This window comes from Haliotis rubra, unplaced genomic scaffold (assembly GCF_003918875.1).
Source record: "Haliotis rubra isolate DU_JTF1 unplaced genomic scaffold, ASM391887v1 Scf326, whole genome shotgun sequence".
Lineage (NCBI taxonomy): Eukaryota > Metazoa > Mollusca > Gastropoda > Lepetellida > Haliotidae > Haliotis > Haliotis rubra.
In genome coordinates this window covers 892,118-915,008 of record NW_025766998.1, presented here as the reverse complement: position 1 = coordinate 915,008, position 22,891 = coordinate 892,118, and the positions used below count along the sequence as shown (strand labels likewise).

The following is a 22,891-nucleotide window of genomic DNA, read 5'->3' as shown; positions in this document are numbered from 1 at the left end:
TTTGATGATGTCTTCCAGACATACGTACATATTTCAAATAATATTTACAGGCTTCTAAAGTTAAATTCAAAACTCATAAAGTGTTTTCAAGCATGTCTGCGATTGTCAGTTTAGCCCATAGTGACAGAACTATGTATAGACAATGAGTGTTGATGAGGGTGTCTGTGAACTTGATATGTTCCCTTTACTGTTTCAGAATCTATGTATAGACGATGAGTATGTTCATGATAGTGTCAACTACAGCCTTGACTACCGGCCTATAGATGGCGATGTCAGTTTGGAGCATAATGCATTAGCCACAGCTAACTTCAAACCACATGGTAAGGACTTTAATGGTTCCCCAATACTCACCTCCTTGCAGGGTTTTACAGCAGAGTGGTCACATCAGTGATGCTCTCGTTCACTTCCACTCATTAAGAGTTTCTGAAACTCGTCAAGGTTATTGAATCAGACATTAATATCTATAAAAAGAGTAAGGTGTGACATTATATAGTATTGGTTACTAGGGCTGTAACATTGCATTTAACTATCGATGGGTTGCAATTGTTGTGTCTCCAGTAGCAATTAATCTATGGTAGTGGGTGAGTGAGTTTGGTTTTACACCGCTTTTAGCAATATTCAAGCAATATCACGTGGGGGACACCAGAAATGGGCTTCACACATTGTACCCATGTGGGGAATCAAACCCTTGTCTTCGGCGTGATGAGCCAACGCTTTACCCACTAGGCTAGCTCACTATGGTAGAGACAAAAAACTATCGATAGTATGTGTGGCTATCGATAGTTTAGTAATTGACTTCTGTTGATAAATGCACAGCTCAAAATACAGGAAGGACTAGATTCATTCACTTTGATTTAGATTTATGCGCACCTGTACCTCTTAAACAAACATGACTGTTCACGTGATCTGGGTTTCAAGTTTCTTGTCAGTCATTAAAAGGGACTGAAACTACTTTAGCTTGTTTTTGTTTCATAAATACTATACATTCATTTGGGAAATGATTTCAAATTCAAGGATAGGAAAACTATTTCAATAGTATAGATGTGATTTTTGCTGCCCCGTGTTTCAGGATGTGTGTGTGTCTACAACTCCTTGCACACTCTGACGTATGTGCGGGAGAGTCTGGAACGCTCACTGTTCACTGATCTCGAGCAGGATGTACAGGCCCTCAACGGGATGCCCATTGCAGTCATTCAAGCATATAATTCTAGTCAAAGTGACAAGGAGCGGGAGATACTCCACGATGATGGCCAGAATCTTGCCAAAAGGTCAGCTACAGTAACGATTTTCATAGATGACATCACCTACATTGATATAAATTAAATTTTTGATTATCATGAACTAGTAACTAGAAACCTGTAATAATCAGTTTAGGATATGTTTGGAATTTTCATTTGGTAACATTGGAAATAGGTTGAATTCATAAGTCAAGATAGCTATAGACACAAATAGAAACTAAGTGTCCTAAATTGGCAAATATGAAAGTATTACTTTAGCCATAATTTTGTTGAAAAATATGCCAATCCACCGGCTTGAAAACAGATATTGCATAGCTACACATAAAGAAAGGCCGTTGTTTGGCCTTACACAGTCTGCTACTAAAACGAGTGTGTCTTGTTTATCACCTGATAGTAAGTCTGTCTGTAGTGTTGCCTCTGTGTAGTGCAGAAAGTCCACTCATATTGGGTTGCTGTATTTGAAGTAGAAACTAAGCTATAAACAATTTTGTAGATAAAATTATCAATATCATAAAGTTTTGGTGTCTTCACCTGTTTATTGTAGCGATATACTAACTGTAACTTGGGAAAGGTGGCAGCCATTGACATCGCATGACAGCCTTAGTTTGAACTATTGTGGAGGACTCACAATATCAAGGTCTTCAGTGAAGATGTGAAATATCTATTGATTTTAGAAAAGAAGCCAATTATTTGATATTTATTAATCTGTACTGGTTTCCTAGGTTACATGGTGAATTCATCAACATTCCTGAGGACATAGATGAGGCCTCACATACGCAGTTTGACAGCTGTCAGATCCACCGGGCGCTGCAGGCTGTCATTCGCCGCTGCTCATCAAGCATGGGGGGCTGGCTCCTCTCAGAGCATGCACAGCCAGATATCAGGTGAGCTACCACCCCATGCCCCTTCAAGATGGTGAGCTACATGTGACACTATCCGAGAGGTTCAAGGTAGATGAACACTTTCTGACTTCATTATGTGAAATTGTACATCTAATGTTCATCTAAATTGAACCTCAAGACCAAGGTAAGTGACATTTCTACATGCTGGCGATGAAGAATGAACTGCGACGGACAGTTTGTATCTCTGAGGGTTACTCTTTGAATCAAAGACATGGAATTTTAACTGTGTTTGAAATACCATCTTTGTGTCCTCAACTTTGTTATGGCTAGAATACTGTTGAAACATAGAATCCTAACGGTGAAACAGAGATTTCTGCAGGTGTGTAGAATGCTGTCTGCTGTTTGTAACACCCTGACTGACACTGAGCAATAATGTTGATCAGTGTTCCTACAGCTCCAGCCTTATTTGTGTACATTTCACGCTGGAGCATGCTACTTTTACCAAGATTTCAAAGAGGGTCATACAACTCTTGCTCAGAAGTTGCTTAATCAAGGTTACAACGTTCAAGGGCTCAGTAAAGCTTCAGGGGGAACACTTCCAAATTTGACACATCATTGGCAGTAGTGATGTCTGATGCAATTTCCTATTTTGACTTGTACCACATGTTTTCATATTGTTTTATGTGGGGGCAGTGGGGTAGCCTAGTGGTTAAAGCATTCGCGGCGTAAAAATAAACTCACTCACTCACTGTTTTACTTGAACAATTAACAAGCTTTTACATTTGTTTATGATGGATACCACCAGTGGAGCAGGGTCATCTCACCTTTTTGATAATGTAATATTTTTATCTTAAACATATGTTCATGGTACAGTCAGTCAACTATGAATTTACTAGAGATTTCTTCTGGATGTGGAAAAGGGATTTGTTTGCAGAGTTACATCCCTTGGATGTCAGTGTCAGCTGTTCATCAACAATCATTGATTTTAACCTTGTTAATCCACCTGGAACCATAACTATTGACTCATGCTTAGTCTCTGAATATATATACTTTTGATAGTAACAAACAAGCCCATTTAAATTGAAAAAGAGCCCCAGGGAGACCACCTGAACCTGAGGAAATCTAGACTTGCTTTATTTAGGGCTTTAGCACTGCAGATAGGGCTTGGCAGTAGGGAAAATAATGTGGTTCAGGGACTGTGAGACAGACTACCATAACTACAGAGCCTTTTCCTAAACCCCTGTAGCCTCATATATCTCCTATATATGCCACAATGTCCATTGTTTAATGACAATAAAGGTAACATACCTCTACTTTATCAAACCCTCTGTTTCATTTGGGGACAAGGTTTTCCAGAGTTGCTTCCTTACCTTTCAGAACCCATTGGTCAAAGCACAAAAAAGGGTGTTTGGTTTTCCTGTGTTATTTTGGTTTCACCTCGAATTATCTATCCTGTGATGACAACACTTTTAAATGTTTCTAATACCCTGTATAGATGATTAATGATGAGTTTCTGTGAAGGTTCTCTTCTTGTCTAGAGAATACCAAATTGACAACTGTTTTATCATGTCTTCTCCCTTCTCATTGTTTAATAATTTGGCCGTGTATAATTGTTTATAGCTTGCTTTCTGGTATAATGATTTATTCCACGTTTTCTCATTGTATAATGTGTTTTTTACATGTTTATGATTGTATGAATTTCATTATGTTTTCTCATTTTATAATTAATTGTATCATTTGTTCCGTTCAGGATATCTGTGTGCATGATGTGCGGTGATGAGTTCATGGTGGACGTCCCGCTAGGACCCTTCTTGAATAATGAATTCTGCAGAGTGTCACCTAAAGCACCCCATCTCATTACTCTGGACACTTTCCTGGAGTATCAGAAACAGCGAATAGAAATAGAAGTGTCATCTTACCATGGGGACAGCCACGACCTTCAACAAGTCACACATGGCTACATTCTTGTATACTCCGCCAAACGGAAAGCTTCTCTTATGACGCTCAGGTCAGTAGCTAATCCTCAAGATCTGGATTAAAATTGCTCTATTGGGTGTTCACGCTAACTGACTGATGTATGACACAGAGTAAGCCATTAAATAACAAACACATACTTACTGGTAATCACGTGTGTTGATTAAGGCTGTTACAATTCACTAGCATACTAGGTGAATGGAACCGTAGCCCTTCATGAATTCGATTGGTTATTCGTGGTCACATGAACTGAATATTTACAAATATTTACGATTCTCTTTTTAAGGGAGCGTGTTTTACTTGAACCCTTATGCCCTTTTTCAAAGTGAGATATGCAAGAGTGGAATATGTACTAGCCTTGCGGTAACGCAAGTCATTTAAGTTTGCAAAGGTCGCACATGGTACTGTCGACCATAACTATTACATACCAAATTTGAGTGTCATGAGATCACTGGTTATTGCTGTGACAAATTAACACTGACAACATGGATGTTCCGTATTGTCCATCAAACAATTACTACAATATTGTATTTGTGAATAATTATTCCAGGGTTTGAAATACCCCATTTGGTGGCGTTCCATGGCATGGTAAATATTGAAATGTCATGGTTAACATTCTCGGTGCCTTATGGCATGCCTAATTTTTTGAAAACATAACTCACCTTTAGTCATTTAATCCCCCAAACAATTTTTTTTTTTCCGAATTGGATAATGCCATACACAATTTGAATGCTCAAAAACCCATTTCTTTATTTAACAATAAAATTTCAAATGATCATCATCATTGTCATTGATTCTAAAAACATGTGGGCACACTTTCTGAAAGGCACACCTAAGATATTTGTCTGTTGCCCTAAGGCACATTTAGAAAAAAGTATTTCTATCCCTGTTTGCGTATTCGTTACCCAATATTCGTGATACATATCATATTTGCCACATAGTGTATTCGTTGCAGCCCTAGTGTTGATCGTGTGTCATACATGATTACCCAAATTGTGGGCAGTATTTCATCTGTGTGATGGTGGCTTTAAATGATCCATTATAGACCAGACAAACCAGTTATAGATTTTAGGTGCCAAGGATATTCAAAACTGGTGATTTTTTGGGGTCTACCAGTGAAGGTCCGGGTTAGAATTGTTCTTCAGTAACCCATGCTTGCCAAAAGAGTTGACTAGTGGGATCTGGTGGTCAGGCCTGCTGACTTGATTGAAACATTTCATGGTATCCTAAATATGTAGATTGATGCTCATACTTTTGATCACTGGATTGTATGGTCCAGACTTGATTCTTTACAAAAAGCCGCCATAAAGCTGGAATATTGCTGAGGGCAGCATTAAACAACAAACAATTAAACAATCATCTATAAAGTTGTAATTCCATCTTTTGATATTCTAACATTGTTCCCGACCACGTCATACCCAAAGACGTTAAAATATGGTACTTGTTGGTCCCTGCCTGGCGCTCGGCATTAATGGGTACAACAAGGACTGGTCGGCTCGGAGTCAGTATAATGTGTCTGAGTGGGGTATTCATGCTTCACTGCGGCATGGTATCCCAGTGGGCTAGCACTATCTAACCAGCTTAAGTCTGGGCTAGTACAAGCAGCCGCACATACACATACACACGCATGCAAGTCGTCATATGAGCGAAATATTCTCAAGCACGACGTTAAACCCAATTTCACCTCACCTCACCTCACCTCTAACATTGTTGATTGCTGTGATTCTTTGCTTTATTTCTCAGTGCCTACAAATAAATTCTTTTTAAAAGCAGTTCAAATGGAGTTTACTAATTGGTAAATCAGATGTCTGATTTCTTGAAAGGCACAAACCTCATTCAATGAATGTGTGTCCAAACCTGCTCATTATATTTCCACACTATTTTCAGAGCATTTGCTTTGCGTCTCCCCAATGTGCCTAAACTGATCCTGGCAGTATCGGACAGCAGCGGTGCGTCGTCCTTCTACTCCAGTCAGTACAGTCAACGTCTCATCACCGACGGCAACTCACTGGCAGACCGCATTGCCGCTCACTTCATGACCACCACAGCCAACTTCACACAACAGAGTGAGTGTCACCAGGTGCAGCCAACACAGCTTCGCCTTGCTGCAACTTCCTGCTTATAGAAGTAGAGATACTTGTACAGTGCTAGGGTTGTAGGCCAATAGTAGAGATACTTGTACAGTGCTAGGGTTGTAGGCCAATAGTAGAGATACTTGTACAGTGCTAGGGTTGTAGGCCAATAGTAGAGATACTTGTACAGTGCTAGGGTTGTAGGCCAATAGTAGAGATACTTGTACAGTGCTAGGGTTGTAGGCCAATAGTAGAGATACTTGTACAGTGCTAGGGTTGTAGGCCAATAGTAGAGATACTTGTACAGTGCTAGGGTTGTAGGCCAATAGTAGAGATACTTGTACAGTGCTAGGGTTGTAGGCCAATAGTAGAGATACTTGTACAGTGCTAGTAGAGATACTTGTACAGTGCTAGGGTTGTAGGCCAATAGTAGAGATACTTGTACAGTGCTAGGGTTGTAGGCCAATAGTAGAGATACTTGTACAGTGCTAGGGTTGTAGGCCAATAGTAGAGATACTTGTACAGTGCCAGGGTTGTAGGCCAATAGTAGAGATACTTGTACAGTGCTAGGGTTGTAGGCCAATAGTAGAGATACTTGTACAGTGCTAGGGTTGTAGGCCAATAGTAGAGATACTTGTACAGTGCTAGGGTTGTAGGCCAATAGTAGAGATACTTGTACAGTGCTAGGGTTGTAGGCCAATAGTAGAGATACTTGTACAGTGCTAGGGTTGTAGGCCAATAGTAGAGATACTTGTACAGTGCTAGGGTTGTAGGCCAATAGTAGAGATACTTGTACAGTGCTAGGGTTGTAGGCCAATAGAAGAGATACTTGTACAGTGCTAGGGTTGTAGGCCAATAGTAGAGATACTTGTACAGTGCTAGGGTTGTAGGCCAATAGTAGATATACTTGTACAGTGCCAGGGTTGTAGGCCAATAGTAGAGATACTTGTACAGTGCTAGGGTTGTAGGCCAATAGTAGATATACTTGTACAGTGCTAGGGTTGTAGGCCAATAGTAGAGATACTTGTACAGTGCTAGGGTTGTAGGCCAATAGTAGAGATACTTGTACAGTGCTAGGGTTGTAGGCCAATAGTAGAGATACTTGTACAGTGCTAGGGTTGTAGGCCAATTGTAGAATAGTAGAGATACTTGTACAGTGCTAGGGGGTTGTAGGCCAATAGTAATGAGATACTTGTACAGTGCTAGGGTTGTAGGCCAATAGTAGATATACTTGTACAGTGCTAGGGTTGTAGGCCAATAGTAGAGATACTTGTACAGTGCTAGGGTTGTAGGCCAATAGTAGAGATACTTGTACAGTGCTAGGGTTGTAGGCCAATAGTAGAGATACTTGTACAGTGCTAGGGTTGTAGGCCAATAGTAGAGATACTTGTACAGTGCTAGGGTTGTAGGGGTTGTAATAGTAGATATACTTGTACAGTGCTAGGGTTGTAGGCCAATAGTAGAGATACTTGTACAGTGCTAGGGTTGTAGGCCAATAGTAGAGATACTTGTACAGTGCTAGGGTTGTAGGCCAATAGTAGATATACTTGTACAGTCCCAGGGTTGTAGGCCAATAGTAGAGATACTTGTACAGTCCCAGGGTTGTAGGCCAATAGTAGATATAGTTGTAGGGTAATAGTAGATATACTTGATCTAGTCGTAGGGTAATAGTAGATATACTTGATCTAGTCGTAGGGTAATAGTAGTTATACTTGATCTAGTAGTAGGGTAATAGTAGTTATACTTGATCTAGTCGTAGGGCAATAGTAGATATACTTGATCTAGACGTAGGGCAATGGTAGTTATACTTGATCTAGTCGTAGGGCAATAGTAGATATACTTGATCTAGACGTAGGGTAATGGTAGTTATACTTGATATAGTCATAGGGCAATAGTAGATATACTTGATCTAGTCGTAGGGTAATGGTAGTTATACTTGATATAGTCATAGGGCAATAGTAGATATACTTGATCTAGTGGTAGGGTAATGGTAGTTATACTTGATATAGTCATAGGGCAATAGTAGATATACTTGATCTAGTCGTAGGGTAATGGTAGTTATACTTGATATAGTCATAGGGCAATAGTAGATATACTAGATCTAGTGGTAGGGTAATGGTAGTTATACTTGATATAGTCATAGGGCAATAGTAGATGTACTTGATCTAGACCTAGGGTAATGGTAGTTATACTTGATATAGTCATAGGGCAATAGTAGATATACTTGATTTAGTTGTTGAGTAATAGTAGAGATACCTGTCCCAGTAGTATTGAAATACAAATCTGATAAAAAGTCAGGTAATATTTTCTTTGTGAGCATAAATTGTTTGGGGAAACAGGTTCTCTCTCTCAAAACAGTCAAAGAAACAAGCAGGTTTTGTTTTGTCAATACATGCAAAACAAGTAATGATCTAAATAATTTGTTCAAAATTATTTCTTAGCTGAAATATTTTCCAATGTCAATGTACAAAGGACAAGACTAACATGCATGATTAAAACATTTGAATTCATGCAACTAACTGAGCTATTTCCCTTGTATATAATTTGCTTGGTTTCCACCATGCCAATGCTATTGTCTCTCTTTCGAAAATACAGCTGACTCAGCAACTGAACAAGGGAGTGCTTGCCTAGCCCGGTGTACTTAGTGCTTTGTTTTCTCCGACTGTAAGATAGTCAGCCATTTTAGCCACTAGTCAGTCTTGTTCAGTCTTGAGGTTTTCTGTGGCGATAAAATAACATTCCACATGTTGGAGGTATAGTTTGCCAAAGGTGCAAACACAGAAGGGTCGAGATAGTAGCTACAAACATTTTTACACAGACCTCAGATATAATTGTTGGACAAGAATGAATATAATGAGGAATTAGTTCATGCTTTGCAAAGTTTGCTGAGCAATTGTGTGTATCCCTATCGATGTCCCGACACTCATCCTTCCTCCTCTTCTCCTCCCTGCTGCTGCTGCCTCCTTGTGGACTCGCAGACACGGGAAGTGAGTCTCGTGTACTCTCGATGTTGTCCGCTTTGCTTCATTCTGCACTGTTCCATGTCTTTCTGCACAGTTCCATGTCTTTATGCATTATTCCATGTCTTTCTGCAAAGTCCCATGTCTGTTTGCACAGTTCCATGTCTTTCTGCACAGTTCCATGTCTTTCTGCACAGTTCCATGTCTTTCTGCACAGTTCCGTGTCTTTCTTCACAGTTCCATGTCTTTCTGCACAGTTCCGTGTCTTTCTGCACAGTTCCGTGTCTTTTCTGTACACTGGCATGTGCTACATCGTGTTGTCATGTCAGTTTCATGTTTTCTGTTCTGTCCTTGATGCCTACAGTTTTTGAACATTGATAATCTGTTGTTTTTGTGAAACAGTTTAGTGGAATTCTTGCTAAAACTGTCAAAAAACACCATGGAATTTCCAAAATTTGTGTCCACCCTAGAAATTTTACAAATCTTGTAAGTTATTTGTATCACTAGTTTTTGTTTTATTTTCAGGCTAACTTTGTCTTCATAGTCTGTATAATTGCTGTCCTATCATATCCAGCTCTACGTTCATATTGTTGGACCACATGAGTACCTGTTATCAAAGCAGCTTCGACTATTTGTTGACCTCAACATCAAGTTGACAGACCATGACAAATCTGAATTACTGTTCAAAGCAGCATTAAACCACATGCTTATATTTGGTGTTGTCTGCAAAGTTTCTGATACTGGATACAGATTTAAAACACTCTCAATTACTTTTTTCGGCTCTGTAGTAAGGAATATAAATGGTTTCACTGTTTGCTTATGAGCAAAACACAAAGGAAATCTGTATCATTATACAATCTGATATATTGTGTGAATATCTTTTAGATAAGACATTGAAAAAGAAGTTATTGTGAACTCCACAGTGTAGGATTTTGATGTCCTTGTTGATTCCAGACAAGTGCAGTAAATGGTCAGTGATCAATCTGTATCAGTTCATGAACAATGAGGAAGATCAAAACATCATAAATCAATCATTGGAACAAGGTGTATTGTGCATCATTATCAACCTATCAGCTTCCTTGTGTGCTGTGTTATCAGTATGGATGGCAGAAAACCCTCAGTGTTGTATTGTACATCCTGCGCTCATGCAGGCTGTGATAATGTCAGTACGGATCACCTCGGTGTGCAGAGTTGCCTCCCTTAGGTGTTCAGGAAACCTGTGCTTGTGGGTTTGAATCCCATTTTAACCTGATCATGTTTCTAGGTTTGTCAATACCATACCCACTTAAAACACTTCAAACCTACCTCGCTCTAAAACAGCTGATAAGATAGATGAATTCTAATAATTGATTATTTTTCCTTATCCTGACTCATGCTCTTTTTGCTTGTCTTCTTCTTCTTGCGAACATAGTGGAACACTTGTATCTCCCTAATTGAAGCTCCCTTCAATTTAAAATCACTAATTAGTATTCACCACGAGTTACCTCCTTTTCACAAGCTGCGGCGGGGAGAGCGAACCTCTACCCATGTGCCTCACTCTCTCCTTCTTCGCCCAGTGAGCTGGACGTGAGAGCGCCTGTGTCTCCCGACACACTATATCCTTTGAAATATATTTAGTTAGTTACCTCGTATAGACATCTATAGAGGTTTAGCTAGTATCCTTCAAGCGATTATATATTGATATTTAGTCGTTTTCTACAGTTTATTCACGGGCCCGTGTTTGTTTCAGTGGATTACGTTGATGAAAATTCTGTACTATTGCAGATTACGTTTTTATGCTGCTGCTGATCCGCCTTTAATATGATGTGCGGCCATGTTTATTATATTCACATTGCAGTTCGCGGTACTAATTTATCCAATTCTACCTTTTATTAATATTTACTTTGCGTTTGGCACGCACAGCAGATAGGTCGCGTATGCAGACTCTAGTATGACTGATACACGGAACCCCTCGCCAGTCTACTGCTGTTGGCCGACTCCCCTCCCGTGTGGTGTTCCGCTAGAGTGGTGGAGAGGTGTGGGCGTAGTCCGCCATCTCCAAAGCATCCTGCTTCCCCAGACATCCCATCGTCGCAGCAGAAGACTAGAGGTTTTCTACCACATCTCAACAGCGAGACCGTTCCCATCGCGGTTTGGGCCTGTTTGATGATCAGCCGGTCATCATACCAGATGTACATCAAAGATTGACCGATGTCGGCTCAGATCAGCATGCAGCCTGATGTACCAACGCCAGATATCGCGATGATGCGTCCTGAGGGTCCCATCAGTACCAACACTCAACGCAGGCGTCGCACACCCAGGGCAGCGTCGACCTCTGAGGAAAATCAGCGAAGTCTACTAGGACTTTCTCAGCGAGATTGTTCCAGCCGATGACCTGGACCTCTCACGATGATCAGCTGATCATCATCCCGGCGTCACGCCACAAAAAGCGACCGGTGACAGCTACAACGACATCAGCAGAGATCACCATGCAGCCTGATGCCTCTACACTGATGTCGGACGATTTTCCGGTGGACCCCTCCATTAACACGCCAGATAAAGCACCGGCGACCTCGTCGCAGACCATCCCAGAAGACATGATGCGACAAATTATGAACATCATGGAGGACCACTATATCTCGCGGTAGCAGGGTCGAACCCAGCGAAGGCTCCAACGTGAACAGCACCCCAGAGGCACCCCCGTCAGCGTAGCAGCCAGGGCGATGTCACCTTCGCGAAGGAAGTCACGGACCACCTTGACGAAGGACCTAGATGTACAGCCTTCGCGGCGAAGGCCTTCAGCGAAGCGGAAAGGACCTAGATGTACAGCCTTCGCGAAGGCGGAAAGAACCTAGATGTACAGCCTTCGCGAAGGACTTCGCGAAGGCAGGATAGATCATCACCTTATGCGGTTTCATCCCTAGATGTGGACTCGGACCATCAGACATCCGCGGAAGCCTTCGCGAAGGTCATATCGTCGTTCCCGGACGGACGCAGAGGAAGCTTCGCGAAGGCATGCGCCGAAAGAAGACACCTGAATCCAGATCATCATCATCTAGAAGGACATCGAGGGACTATACAAGAGCTTAGGCGAAACTATCAACGTTCCCCTCACAAGTCTCCGAGAAGATCAACCCATAGACAAGTTGATCATCGATATCAAGTATAAGAACTACAATCGTATATTGGTTCTGTTGAATCCATGGCGAGGCGTATGTTAAGCTGGCCTAAATAGATCTAGAGCGATCAATTAGACACTTATCACCAGACTTAAGTAACCGCGACTTCTGAATATGATAAGATGATCCATGCGGCCCTACTTAGGCAAGCGCCAGCCGATCCCACATCCTGTTAAACACAGAGGCTGTTCACGAAGCAAGCTCATATATATATTTATATATATATATATATACTATTCGGGCTTTGACTTCGACACCTTGGCGATGGTCGCGAAGGCTAAGTAACTCAAGTCTACTTCACCCAGAAGATCTAGAAGGGATACTTGAGAACTTCAGCGAAGTCTCCGGCGTTCACCGAGGAAGTCTCCTCCAAGGTTTCCATATACTAGCCACTTTCGTCATATATAGCTACTTTCGTCAGTCCGTTCAAGGCGTCGCGCCAAGTTGATTATCAACTGTATGCCAGATGCCGTCTATAAGCCTCTGGCGAAGATAATTGCTCAGGCTATTTACAACACAGAACGTCGCTGTATTATTAGTCAACGACATTTCATAGATCTTCACAGAAATCAACTATTCGTATAAATTGCTAATATACAATCCCGGACGACGATCACGATTATCTACATGCGTGACCATTACGCATATCTGCAGACAATTCAATATCGAAATTGAACAGCAGCCTTGTTACAGCGAGTATAACTCTTAATGCGTCAAAGTTTCTGAGAAGAAATATGTACAACAAGTTCAACGTTAATTCTACAATTATGACGATACATTCATGTATACAGTCTACAAGCTCACAACTTGCAAGTTGTTTATACCCTTATATATAAGGAAGTCGAATTATATTCAAAACTGAAATTACTTTCCGCGACAACCAGGAAAATAACCTACCCAGCATATAATTACAGAGCGAGATATTTCGCCCGGAGGTTTTCGCTAGCGATTACCATTAACCCTCGAAACACGTGGTCACTCGGATAACCGAGGAAGCTACGGTGAAGACCGGCGTTTATGCTAATATCAACGGCGACAAGAATTTATTCAAGGTGGGTTTTTTTCCGCTACACCGGTGACATCACAGCCGGGTATTATACAGAATCAAAATGCCTTGTTCTGATTGGACCCGAGGGACAACGACCTACACAGAGGTCAATCTCAATTCTCAGTTCAAGACTTACGTCTGAAGTGACAACTATATATCAGTGAGCGAGCAAGCCTCATTACAGTCCAGTTAACCTGAACATTCATGATTAGACTGCCTTTCTTCAAGTTAGAGACCTCCCCTGTCAAGTTAAGGCGAGGGATCGGCAGTCAGGCGATTTTACATAAAGTTCAACGAGGACAGACACACCTGGTTGTGCACCTACATCGTCAAGGACTTCGCAGCGAATTACCTAGAGCGAAGATACAAGTGGATCTAAATCCACAGCGTTTCCAGACTACAGCTGAATTTCATCAAGCGACTAACACAACTAGATGGTTAGTAAACCTACTAAACTTCTGTTTGGAGAACAAAGCGGAAATTTCACGCCCAACCTGGGGATATGAATATAGTGCTCCAACACCTCACAAGTGAGGTTTATGAACACGCCTGGATGACATACTTGGACCCCATGATCACGATGATTCTATCAAGTTGGCCAGCAAGAGCACTGTAAATTTATCTCCACCAAACCAAACAGGAGGAAAAAATGCAACAGATTATTTCCTCTATCATCAACTTACGCAGAGTGAAGTCTCATGTACTATATCTCCATTTGGATCAGAACTGTCATACTACGTGCATATGCGGATGGACCTATTCCGACCCTCCATGAGCTTAATACTCATGATATTATAGCGCTAACTTCTACAATTGTTCTACACAAATGTGATTGAAATAATGGAGGGTTATTTCTGGAAATCGATATGGTGGTTGCAAACCATTATCTGAGAGATATCACCACCGAGGGCGTCTCAGGTATACACCAATTCGATCCCATGGTCCTCGCACAACAGCTGACAGTTCCTCGGAGAAGATAAGTCAATCTAACAGATTTTTACTTATCTTATAACAATACTAAATAGCTTCATGCTATGTATAATTTACTTAAGTTCCTTTTATCATCACAGTACTATGATTATTACATCATACAATATATAAGTTAACAACTCTACAGAGTTTGTTATTATATATATTTACCTTAAGTTATTCATATCTTAAGAGTAATACTATGGTTACATGATAAATGCATTAGCTAACAAACTCTACAGAGTTTTTGGCTATTTTATACATAGCTTAAGTTAATTAAGCTAACAAACTCTACGGAGTTTTACTATTATATAGGTAACTTAAGCTAATTATACCTTAAGCATAGTACTATACTCATATTATTAAAATATATTGGCTAACAAACTCTAAGGAGTTTTGCTATTATATAGGTAGCTTAAGCTTATTCATATCTTAAGCTTAGTACTATGTTTATATCATATAAGTAGATTAGCTAACAAACTCTAAAGAGTTTTTGCTATAAGTATCATCATATTTCTAAGCAATATGGTTATATTATAACATGTATTAGCTAACAAACTCTACATAGTTTTAGCTATTATATATGTAACTTAAGCTTATTCATATCTTAAAGCAGTACTATGTTTATATCATATAGGTATATTAGCTATCAAAACTCTAAAAGAGGGTTTTGCTATTATATATTTAAACTTAAGTTTCATCATATTTTAAGCTTTATGGTTACATTATAACATGTATTAGCTAACAAACTCTCACGAGTTCTTGCTATTATATATGTAGCTTAAGTTTTCCTTCATAAGCTCAATACTAGGTTTATATCATAGCTAACAAACTCTAAAGGGTTGTTTTCGCTATTATACAATTAGCTTAAGTTTCATCATATCTTAAGCAGTATGTTTACATTATAAAGGTATTAGCTAACAAAACTCGACGGAGTTTTGTTATTATATATATATAGCTTAAGTTTCATCATAACTTAAGCTCAGTACTATGTTTTTAACATAAAAGTATATTAGTTAATAAACTCTAAGGAGTTTATTTTGCTATATACTTTTAGCTTAAGTCTAATCTTATCTTAAGCTTAGTACTATGGTTACACTATAAACATATTAGCTAATAAACTCTACAGAGTTTTTTGGCTATTATATATGTAGCTTAAGTTAATAATATCTTAAGCACAATACTATACTCATATTGTAAAATATATTAGCTAACAAACTCTCTGGAGTTTTGCTATTATATATGTAGCTTAAGTTCATTATATCTTAAGCACACTACTATACTCATATTGTAAAATATATTAGCTAACAAACTCACGGAGTTTTGCTATTATATATGTAGCTTAAGTTAATTATATCTTAAGCACACTACTATACTCATATTGTAAAAATATATTAGCTAACAAAACCCTACAGAGTTTTGCTATATATATGTAGCTTAAGTTAATTATATCTTAAGCTCAGTACTATACTAATATTATAAATATATATTAGCTAACAAACTCTACAGAGTTTGGCTATTATATATGTAGCTTAAGTTAATTATAGCTTAAGCACAGTACTATACTCATATTATAAAAATATATTAGCTAACAAACTCTACAGAGTTTTTGCTATTATATATGTAGCTAAAGCTTATTCATATCTTAAGCTCAGCATTATATCTATATCATATAAGTATATTAACTAACAAACTCTAAAGAGTTTGCTATTATATAATTAGCTTAAGTTTAATCATATCTTAAGCTTAGTACTATGTTATATCTTAAAGTATTTTAGCTAACAAACTCTAAGGAGTTTATACTAGCATATTAACAAGCTTAAGTCTATTAGTCTTAAGCATTGTATTAATGTTATATATACTTTATCATAATAAGTACATGATAATAACCTTTTATATGGCAGCTGATAAGTTAGCAGCAGGAATTCATCAGTTCAGTGCCTTTATGAAGTTCCCATAGGGTTATTACAATCATCACAGTTCAAATCACTAATTATTAAAAATCCAAAGTATTAGATATTCCCACCTCCGTTCCGTAGGATGCTACAAGCAAAAAGAGCATGAGTCAGGATAAGGAAAAATATGTAATTTTTGGAGTAAAATTGATATTTTATACTTATCCTGACTCATGAGGTCAGCCTCCCATCCTCCCAAATAACACTTTGGATTTCCCTGTAAATTCAAATGTTGGGCTCAGTATATGAGGAGAGAGTGAGGCACATGGGTAGAGGTGGCCCTCGTTCACGCGCTTGTGAAAAGGAGGTAACTCGTGGTGAATACTAATTAGTGATTTTAAATTGAAGGGAGCTTCAATTAGGGAGATACAAGTGTTCCACTATGTTCGCAAGAAGAAGAAGACAAGCAAAAAGAGCATGAGTCAGGATAAGTATAAAATATCAATTTTACTCCAAAAATTACATTATTTTTATGATCTATTTTAAACCAAGCTGAACATACTGAATAGACAGTTTCTTCACTAAATATTATGATAGCACTTGTGACATGTTGTATAGAAAATATTTATTTTGATGGTCTTTGTCCGAACAAGAAATTTGAAAAATATTGACATAAGTTGCAACTGATATAAGATTCATCCCTGTGTAATAACTATACCTGTGCTGGTCATCAGAGGCAACTGAGAGGATCAGGTGGTCAGTGAGTTGAAAGCATCCCCTCATATCCCCATAGAGTGGCATGCTGTTCAAAATGTATAGATCACTGGATTGTCTGGTCTAGACTAATTATTTTTTAGCCACATTTACACATGAAATATCACTTAGTGCAGTGTTAAACAATAATCAAATATAATTAAAAGGACAATGATCAGAAAAGGATCCTCCATTATCTACTGAAAATGTGAAAATTCATTCAATAAATAATTGGTACAGGCTCATTTAATGACAGACTGCTTTAATATGGCTAAACATTGCTGTATTCTGCAAGAAGTATGATAATTTGAGGGCAGTGAGGCAAGGATAGTAGCTGCTTCCTCCACCAAGTAGAGTGTCTAGTGAAGCGTAACGCACACTTCCATGTTTCAGCAGCAGTATACAACCCTTTCTTCAAGGAAGCCTGGGAGAGAAAGGAGGAATCAGAGGACATGTTCCTCGAGCCAGTGGACGAGCAGAGCCCACCGGCATACGACGACCGCAGCACCTACATTGACCGAAGGCCTCCAGCCCCACTGCCATACAATACTTATCATACCACCAAGAGCAGTACAAGTAATAGGTGGGTAGAATGGTAGGTGAAACGGTACTGTTACACTCCAGATGTTGTGTGGGACTTCCTCAGTTCACAGGAGGGAGTGCTTCCATGATGTTCCTAGTAACACTGACACACATTATAGTAGCCAGATTCAAGGCATGGGTGGCACAGTTCCCTTTGGTTCCACAGTTCCCAAATTTGGCTCAAGCTTTCTAAGTTCCGTGCAGAGTTTTAAGGCTGTTTGTGACAGTTTTACCACGTTAAAATAGGTCCCCCAAATCTAGAAGAGAACCCCACCTAGCTACAGTTCCAAAACTGAATTTGATGTAGGAGACAGTTCAGTGGATGGGTGGTGATAGGGAACCCGTGAAGATCCAAGTTAGATTTGATATTCAGCAACCCATGCTTGTCGTAAGGGTGGTCAGGTTCACTGACTTGGCTGACAAGCTTGATATCCCAACTGCGTAGATCAATGCTCATGATGTTGATCACTCAGTTGTCTGGCCCAGACTGCCTGTTAATATGTAAAGAAAAAAACAGTCGACAGTTCCCACGAGGTAAAATAAACAGTATTTTGTGTGCAAAATCGTCGGAAATTTATGTGTAACATCATAGGTATTGCCCAGGTTAGGATTTTGATGAGATATTGAGACAATGGGATGACATCACTTGGTGTTTATTAGGAGCAACATGGAAACACACCTTCCCTGAGTATTGTAACCATTTGTCCATGTGCTCCCATCCTACTGTTATTTATCTCTCTTGTTACAGATGTTCTTTTTATGGAAAATGGTCACTTGATCGGAATGAAATAAACACAGATGATTGATTGGTTGAATGTACATGCATTGCCTCAATTGAAATTCAAAAATTGTTACATCCATTAACATGTGAATAATAAGTTGAGATTGGAAGACTCTTGGTCCTCAGTGCTGTCATAAGGTACTTCTTGTAACATTAGTCAGTAACAGGAACTATTTGAGAGTAACTCATTAGTGAGGTGAGTCTTGAATGTCCACAAATTTGAAGGTAAAAATTCCTTTGTTCATAGTTATCATTATTTCCACAACAGCCAAAGCACAGAGGACTCAGAGCCTTTGTACGACCAGCCCAATCTGTACCAAGGTCGCTACCCTTCCGACAGCGACCATGACCGGGCGTCCTCAACGTCACCCGTACCATCAGGGGAAGACATCTACGCAGAAGTTGGACCACAGTCAAATGGTGAACATCTAGTCAGACCGAGCTATGTGAAGACTCGGCAACACATGCATGCGGGTGAGTTCACCACATAGACTTCACCATTGATGGGTAGGTGTCCAACATAGTGACTGTACGTGGGATTTCATCTGGGCCAGTCTGACATACTGACGTTACATGGGGGTCTCATCTGGGGCAGTCTGACATACTGACCTTACGTGGGGGTCTCATCTGTGCCAGTCTGACATACTGACTTTACGTGGGATTTAATCTGGGCCAGTCTTACATACTGTCTTTACATGGGATCTCATCTGGGCCAGTCTGACATACTGACTTTACATGGGATTTAATCTGGGCCAATCTGACATACTGGCTTTACATGGGATCTCATCTGGGCCAATCTGACATACTGGCTTTACATGGGGGTCTCATCTGGGCCAGTCTGACATACTGGCTTTACATGGGGGTCTCATCTTGGCCAGTCTGACATACTGGCTTTACATGGGGGTCTCATCTGGGCCAGTCTGACATACTGGCTTTACATGGGGATTTCATCTGGGCTAATCTGACATACTGTCTTTACATGGGATTTCATCTGGGCCAGTCTAACATACTGACTTTACATGGGATTTCATCTGGGCTAATCTGACATACTGACTTTACATGGGATTTCATCTGGGCTAATCTGACATACTGACTTTACATGGGATTTCATCTGGGCTAGTCTGACATACTGTCTTTACATGGGATTTCATCTGGGCCAGTCTAACATACTGAATTTACATGGGATTTCATCTGGGCCAGTCTAACATACTGACTTTACATGGGATTTCATCTGGGCTAATCTGACATACTGACTGTACATGAGGATCTCATTTGCATGACTACAACATGGGTATCTCACTTGCATGACTACAACATGGGTATCTCACTGGGTGAGGCTGCTGACATGCAGCATACTGACTTAACCTGGAGATCTCGCACAGGATACTATGGACTGTTGGCACTGAGGGTGGAGTGAAAGCTCACAATGACGGGACAGGACAAAGGGATGGAAGAGATAAGCAGGCATCTACATTCTGTGCCAAAACTTCTGAGTCTACCAAATTTAGGTCTTAGTATCATCTGTATTACATTTTGGTGATATGTGGTATGGCATTGACTAAGCTTAAAACAGCAAGGTTTTGGTCTACTTACTGAGCTTACCTGATCAAACTGGGACAGCAGACTAGTCACTCATGTCACAGACTGCATTTAGGCAAGAAATATGGGTTGGAATTGTTGTGTGAATGTGTGGGTAGGCTAGCTGCCCATGCTGTCTGTTAGAAAGGACACTGACATCAGGTTTCCATTGGTGACAAAATGAGAAAGTTTGTCAAGTACTGAAAAGGTTTGATGACAATGCAGAACTGATTCTTCTTCTTCTTTTCAGCTTAAACTGAGAAATATTGATCAGTGAATATGTCACAGTAGTTAAAATTCCAATTCCTCCCAAATTTCAGTCCAACAATACAAAGACCATCGGAAGTCTCTGCCGATACTGGAGAGCTCCTGTGACTCTTCTCGCCTGATGAGCGAGAGTACGGAGTTTTCCGACTCGGACGTTCAATCGATTAGTCACTTCCACAAGTCCAGTAGTATGAAGCTAGAGATGCCTGTTGAACCGTCAGGTGACTAGATGGCGCTGTTGTCTTTCATTGTCATTTGCGTCACTCATTTGCGTTCAGTTTTTGTTGTTTCCAGATCTGTGTTTCTCTCATGTTTGTGAATGTGAAACCAGCTATGTTCTTTCTTGGTAAACATAATTTGTTTCAATTTTGGCAGTGTGAACCTGAGTTTTAGTGTCATTTCATGTGAGCTATTTGATGTGTAACATATCAAGTTTTAGGATGAAAAATTGAAAAACTTTTTCACATGAGCCAAAATTATCTCCACTGTTCATATATGTATTAGTTTGTGTAGTAATTGTTCAGTAGAATAATACTTATTGTTGTGACAGGATATTGTTTGTTGTGGGATAGTATTTGTCATTTCTATCCCAGCTAGGTGTTGTCACTCACTGTTGTCCTGTGTGTGTAAGTCAGTACAGGTTGTTTTCCCAGTTTACACAAGCTGTCATGTTGAGTGGCAGGCCAATATAATCATTAGAGGTTTTATAGCAGTAATGGTTTGTTGGTATCCATGTCCTGCAAGCTCTCCCAAGTTATAAAGCAGCTTCTCAAGACAGATAATGAGAGTCTGACATATTTTGTTCCCGTCTCTTTGACTTGGAGACACCAAGGGGCCCTGCTGGCCCAGTTGATTCACTGCCGTGATTCACTGCCCCATCATCCCATGGGCATGCTGAAAACACCAATCATTGCTTTCGATTGTGCTTCATGGTGAACTGAATATGACAAACTTTGAAGCAAATTTAGTTCATTATTCACTGCACCTCTGTCTGGTACCAAGGCTACCATATCCAGGAATTTAATGTCCTTGGATCTCATACTATCTATGGCTTATGCTCTGGGGTCTTGTGACCGCCTCCGTGATGTAGTGGTTAGAGCGTCCGCCCGCGTCATACCAAAAGACGTTAAAATATGGTACTTGTTGGTCCCTGCCTGGCCGCCCGCGTCATACCAAAAGACCTTCAAATATGGTACTTGTTGGTCCCTGCCTGGCGCTCGACATTAATGGGTACAACAAGGACTGGTCGGCTCGGAGTCAGTATAATGTGTCTGAGTGGGGTATTCATGCTTCACTGCGGCATGGTATCTCAGTGGGCTAACACTATAAAACCAGCTTCAGTCTGGGCTAGTACAAGCAGCCGCACATACACATACACACGCATGCACGGCGTCATATGAGCGAAATATTCTCAAGCACGACATTAAACCCAATTTCACCTCACCTCACCTGGGGTCTTGTGGCCTGGGTCTTTGTGACTGGTACAATCAAATAGACATGAGGCCAACACAGACTACCTCTGCCCTGTACTCTGGTGGGGTCATGATGACCTTGTCTTTATACCTGTTGGGTAGGGTCATCGCCACCTAGCCTTGTTGTGTGCTGAGCCGGGTCAGCTTGACCTCGACTATTCCCAGGATGCACTGTTAATGATGAAAGGCTATGAATGAACCTGAAGGAGTTACAAGACACCAGGATTCATCCCAGCCTGAAATCCCCCATCTTAAGTAAATTACCTTAAAAAATCTAAGATTCATACCTTGGGACTCAAATTTTAAGACACAACTGAATTCATGAAAAAGTCTAAGTCTCTTCCTTACAAATGAGTGACTCACAGACCAGTTAGTTTCTGGATGAATAATAGTTCCATCAAGTAAGCCTGTTAAAATCATTTGACAGTAATTTAACAGACAGGCTAGGTTAAATCATTTTAGGGCAAGCTTACATTTTTCCTAATACTTTGATTCATTCACTAAATGAGGCATATTCAAAGTACGTGGAATCTTTGAGGTTTCCTGCAGAGGTATTTCAGACTAGGGACCTCTCAGTCTATTTGCATTGAGGTTAGACAAGGACTCCTTGACTTCTTTAAGTGAGAACATGGTGACATTATTGGTGGATTCATTTTTACTTTAGATCATCGTTCAACCATCCTGATACATGGCAGTTTCTCAATCATCATGATTGGTGGGCAGGTGCTTGAACTGTCCGTTCAAAATCGCTAGACTTGGGTTGGGTTCCATACTTTGTTTCAGTGTGTTAAGCTGATTGAAGGTGTCCATCATCGAGGTATTGCTGGAACATTAGTACAAGCATTGTAAACCTTGACTCACTCTCTCACTCGCTGCCAGCGTCCTTTCCTAAGTCATCCTGTATTCCAACCATCTGCAGAGTTTGCTTTTCAGGAATTCCATTTCAGAGCAGCTTCAGCCAAAGTCTCTCCTTGTGTTGTTTGTGTTTCTGTCTATCTCATGCCTCCTTTCCATCGTCTTTCTCTCCAAGCTTGGGCGCTTAACGAGCACATGCGTCGCCACCATGAGAGGAAGTACGCCGCTGCCGCCGCGGCAGCCTGCAAGCAGACCTCTAGCAGCGAAGATGGTGACGCCATATTACGTATTCGCATGTCATCGTCTACCTAGTGCTTGCTGCAGCGTTTCTTTGCATGACTAACACCTTCAGCTCTGTAACTAGATATCTCCAGCTCTCTCTGCTCAGGATGTCTCGGATGTCCTGAGTTCTGTGTGGTGTATTATGACAACATGCAGATGTGATTT

General features: G+C 40.3%; 1 protein-coding gene across 1 annotated transcript in view; it reads left to right on the top strand.

Moving 5' to 3' along the window:
- LOC124283982 (rho GTPase-activating protein 190-like) overlaps positions 1 to 22,891 on the top strand; it is an 84,313-nt gene that overhangs the window by 44,115 nt on the left and 17,307 nt on the right. The window contains 10 exon segments of the mRNA XM_046720033.1: positions 197 to 320; positions 1,070 to 1,268; positions 1,961 to 2,122; positions 3,831 to 4,088; positions 5,942 to 6,120; positions 9,105 to 9,113; positions 17,303 to 17,492; positions 18,541 to 18,746; positions 20,171 to 20,338; positions 22,537 to 22,715. Coding sequence (XP_046575989.1) covers positions 197 to 320; positions 1,070 to 1,268; positions 1,961 to 2,122; positions 3,831 to 4,088; positions 5,942 to 6,120; positions 9,105 to 9,113; positions 17,303 to 17,492; positions 18,541 to 18,746; positions 20,171 to 20,338; positions 22,537 to 22,715 — 1,674 coding nt within the window.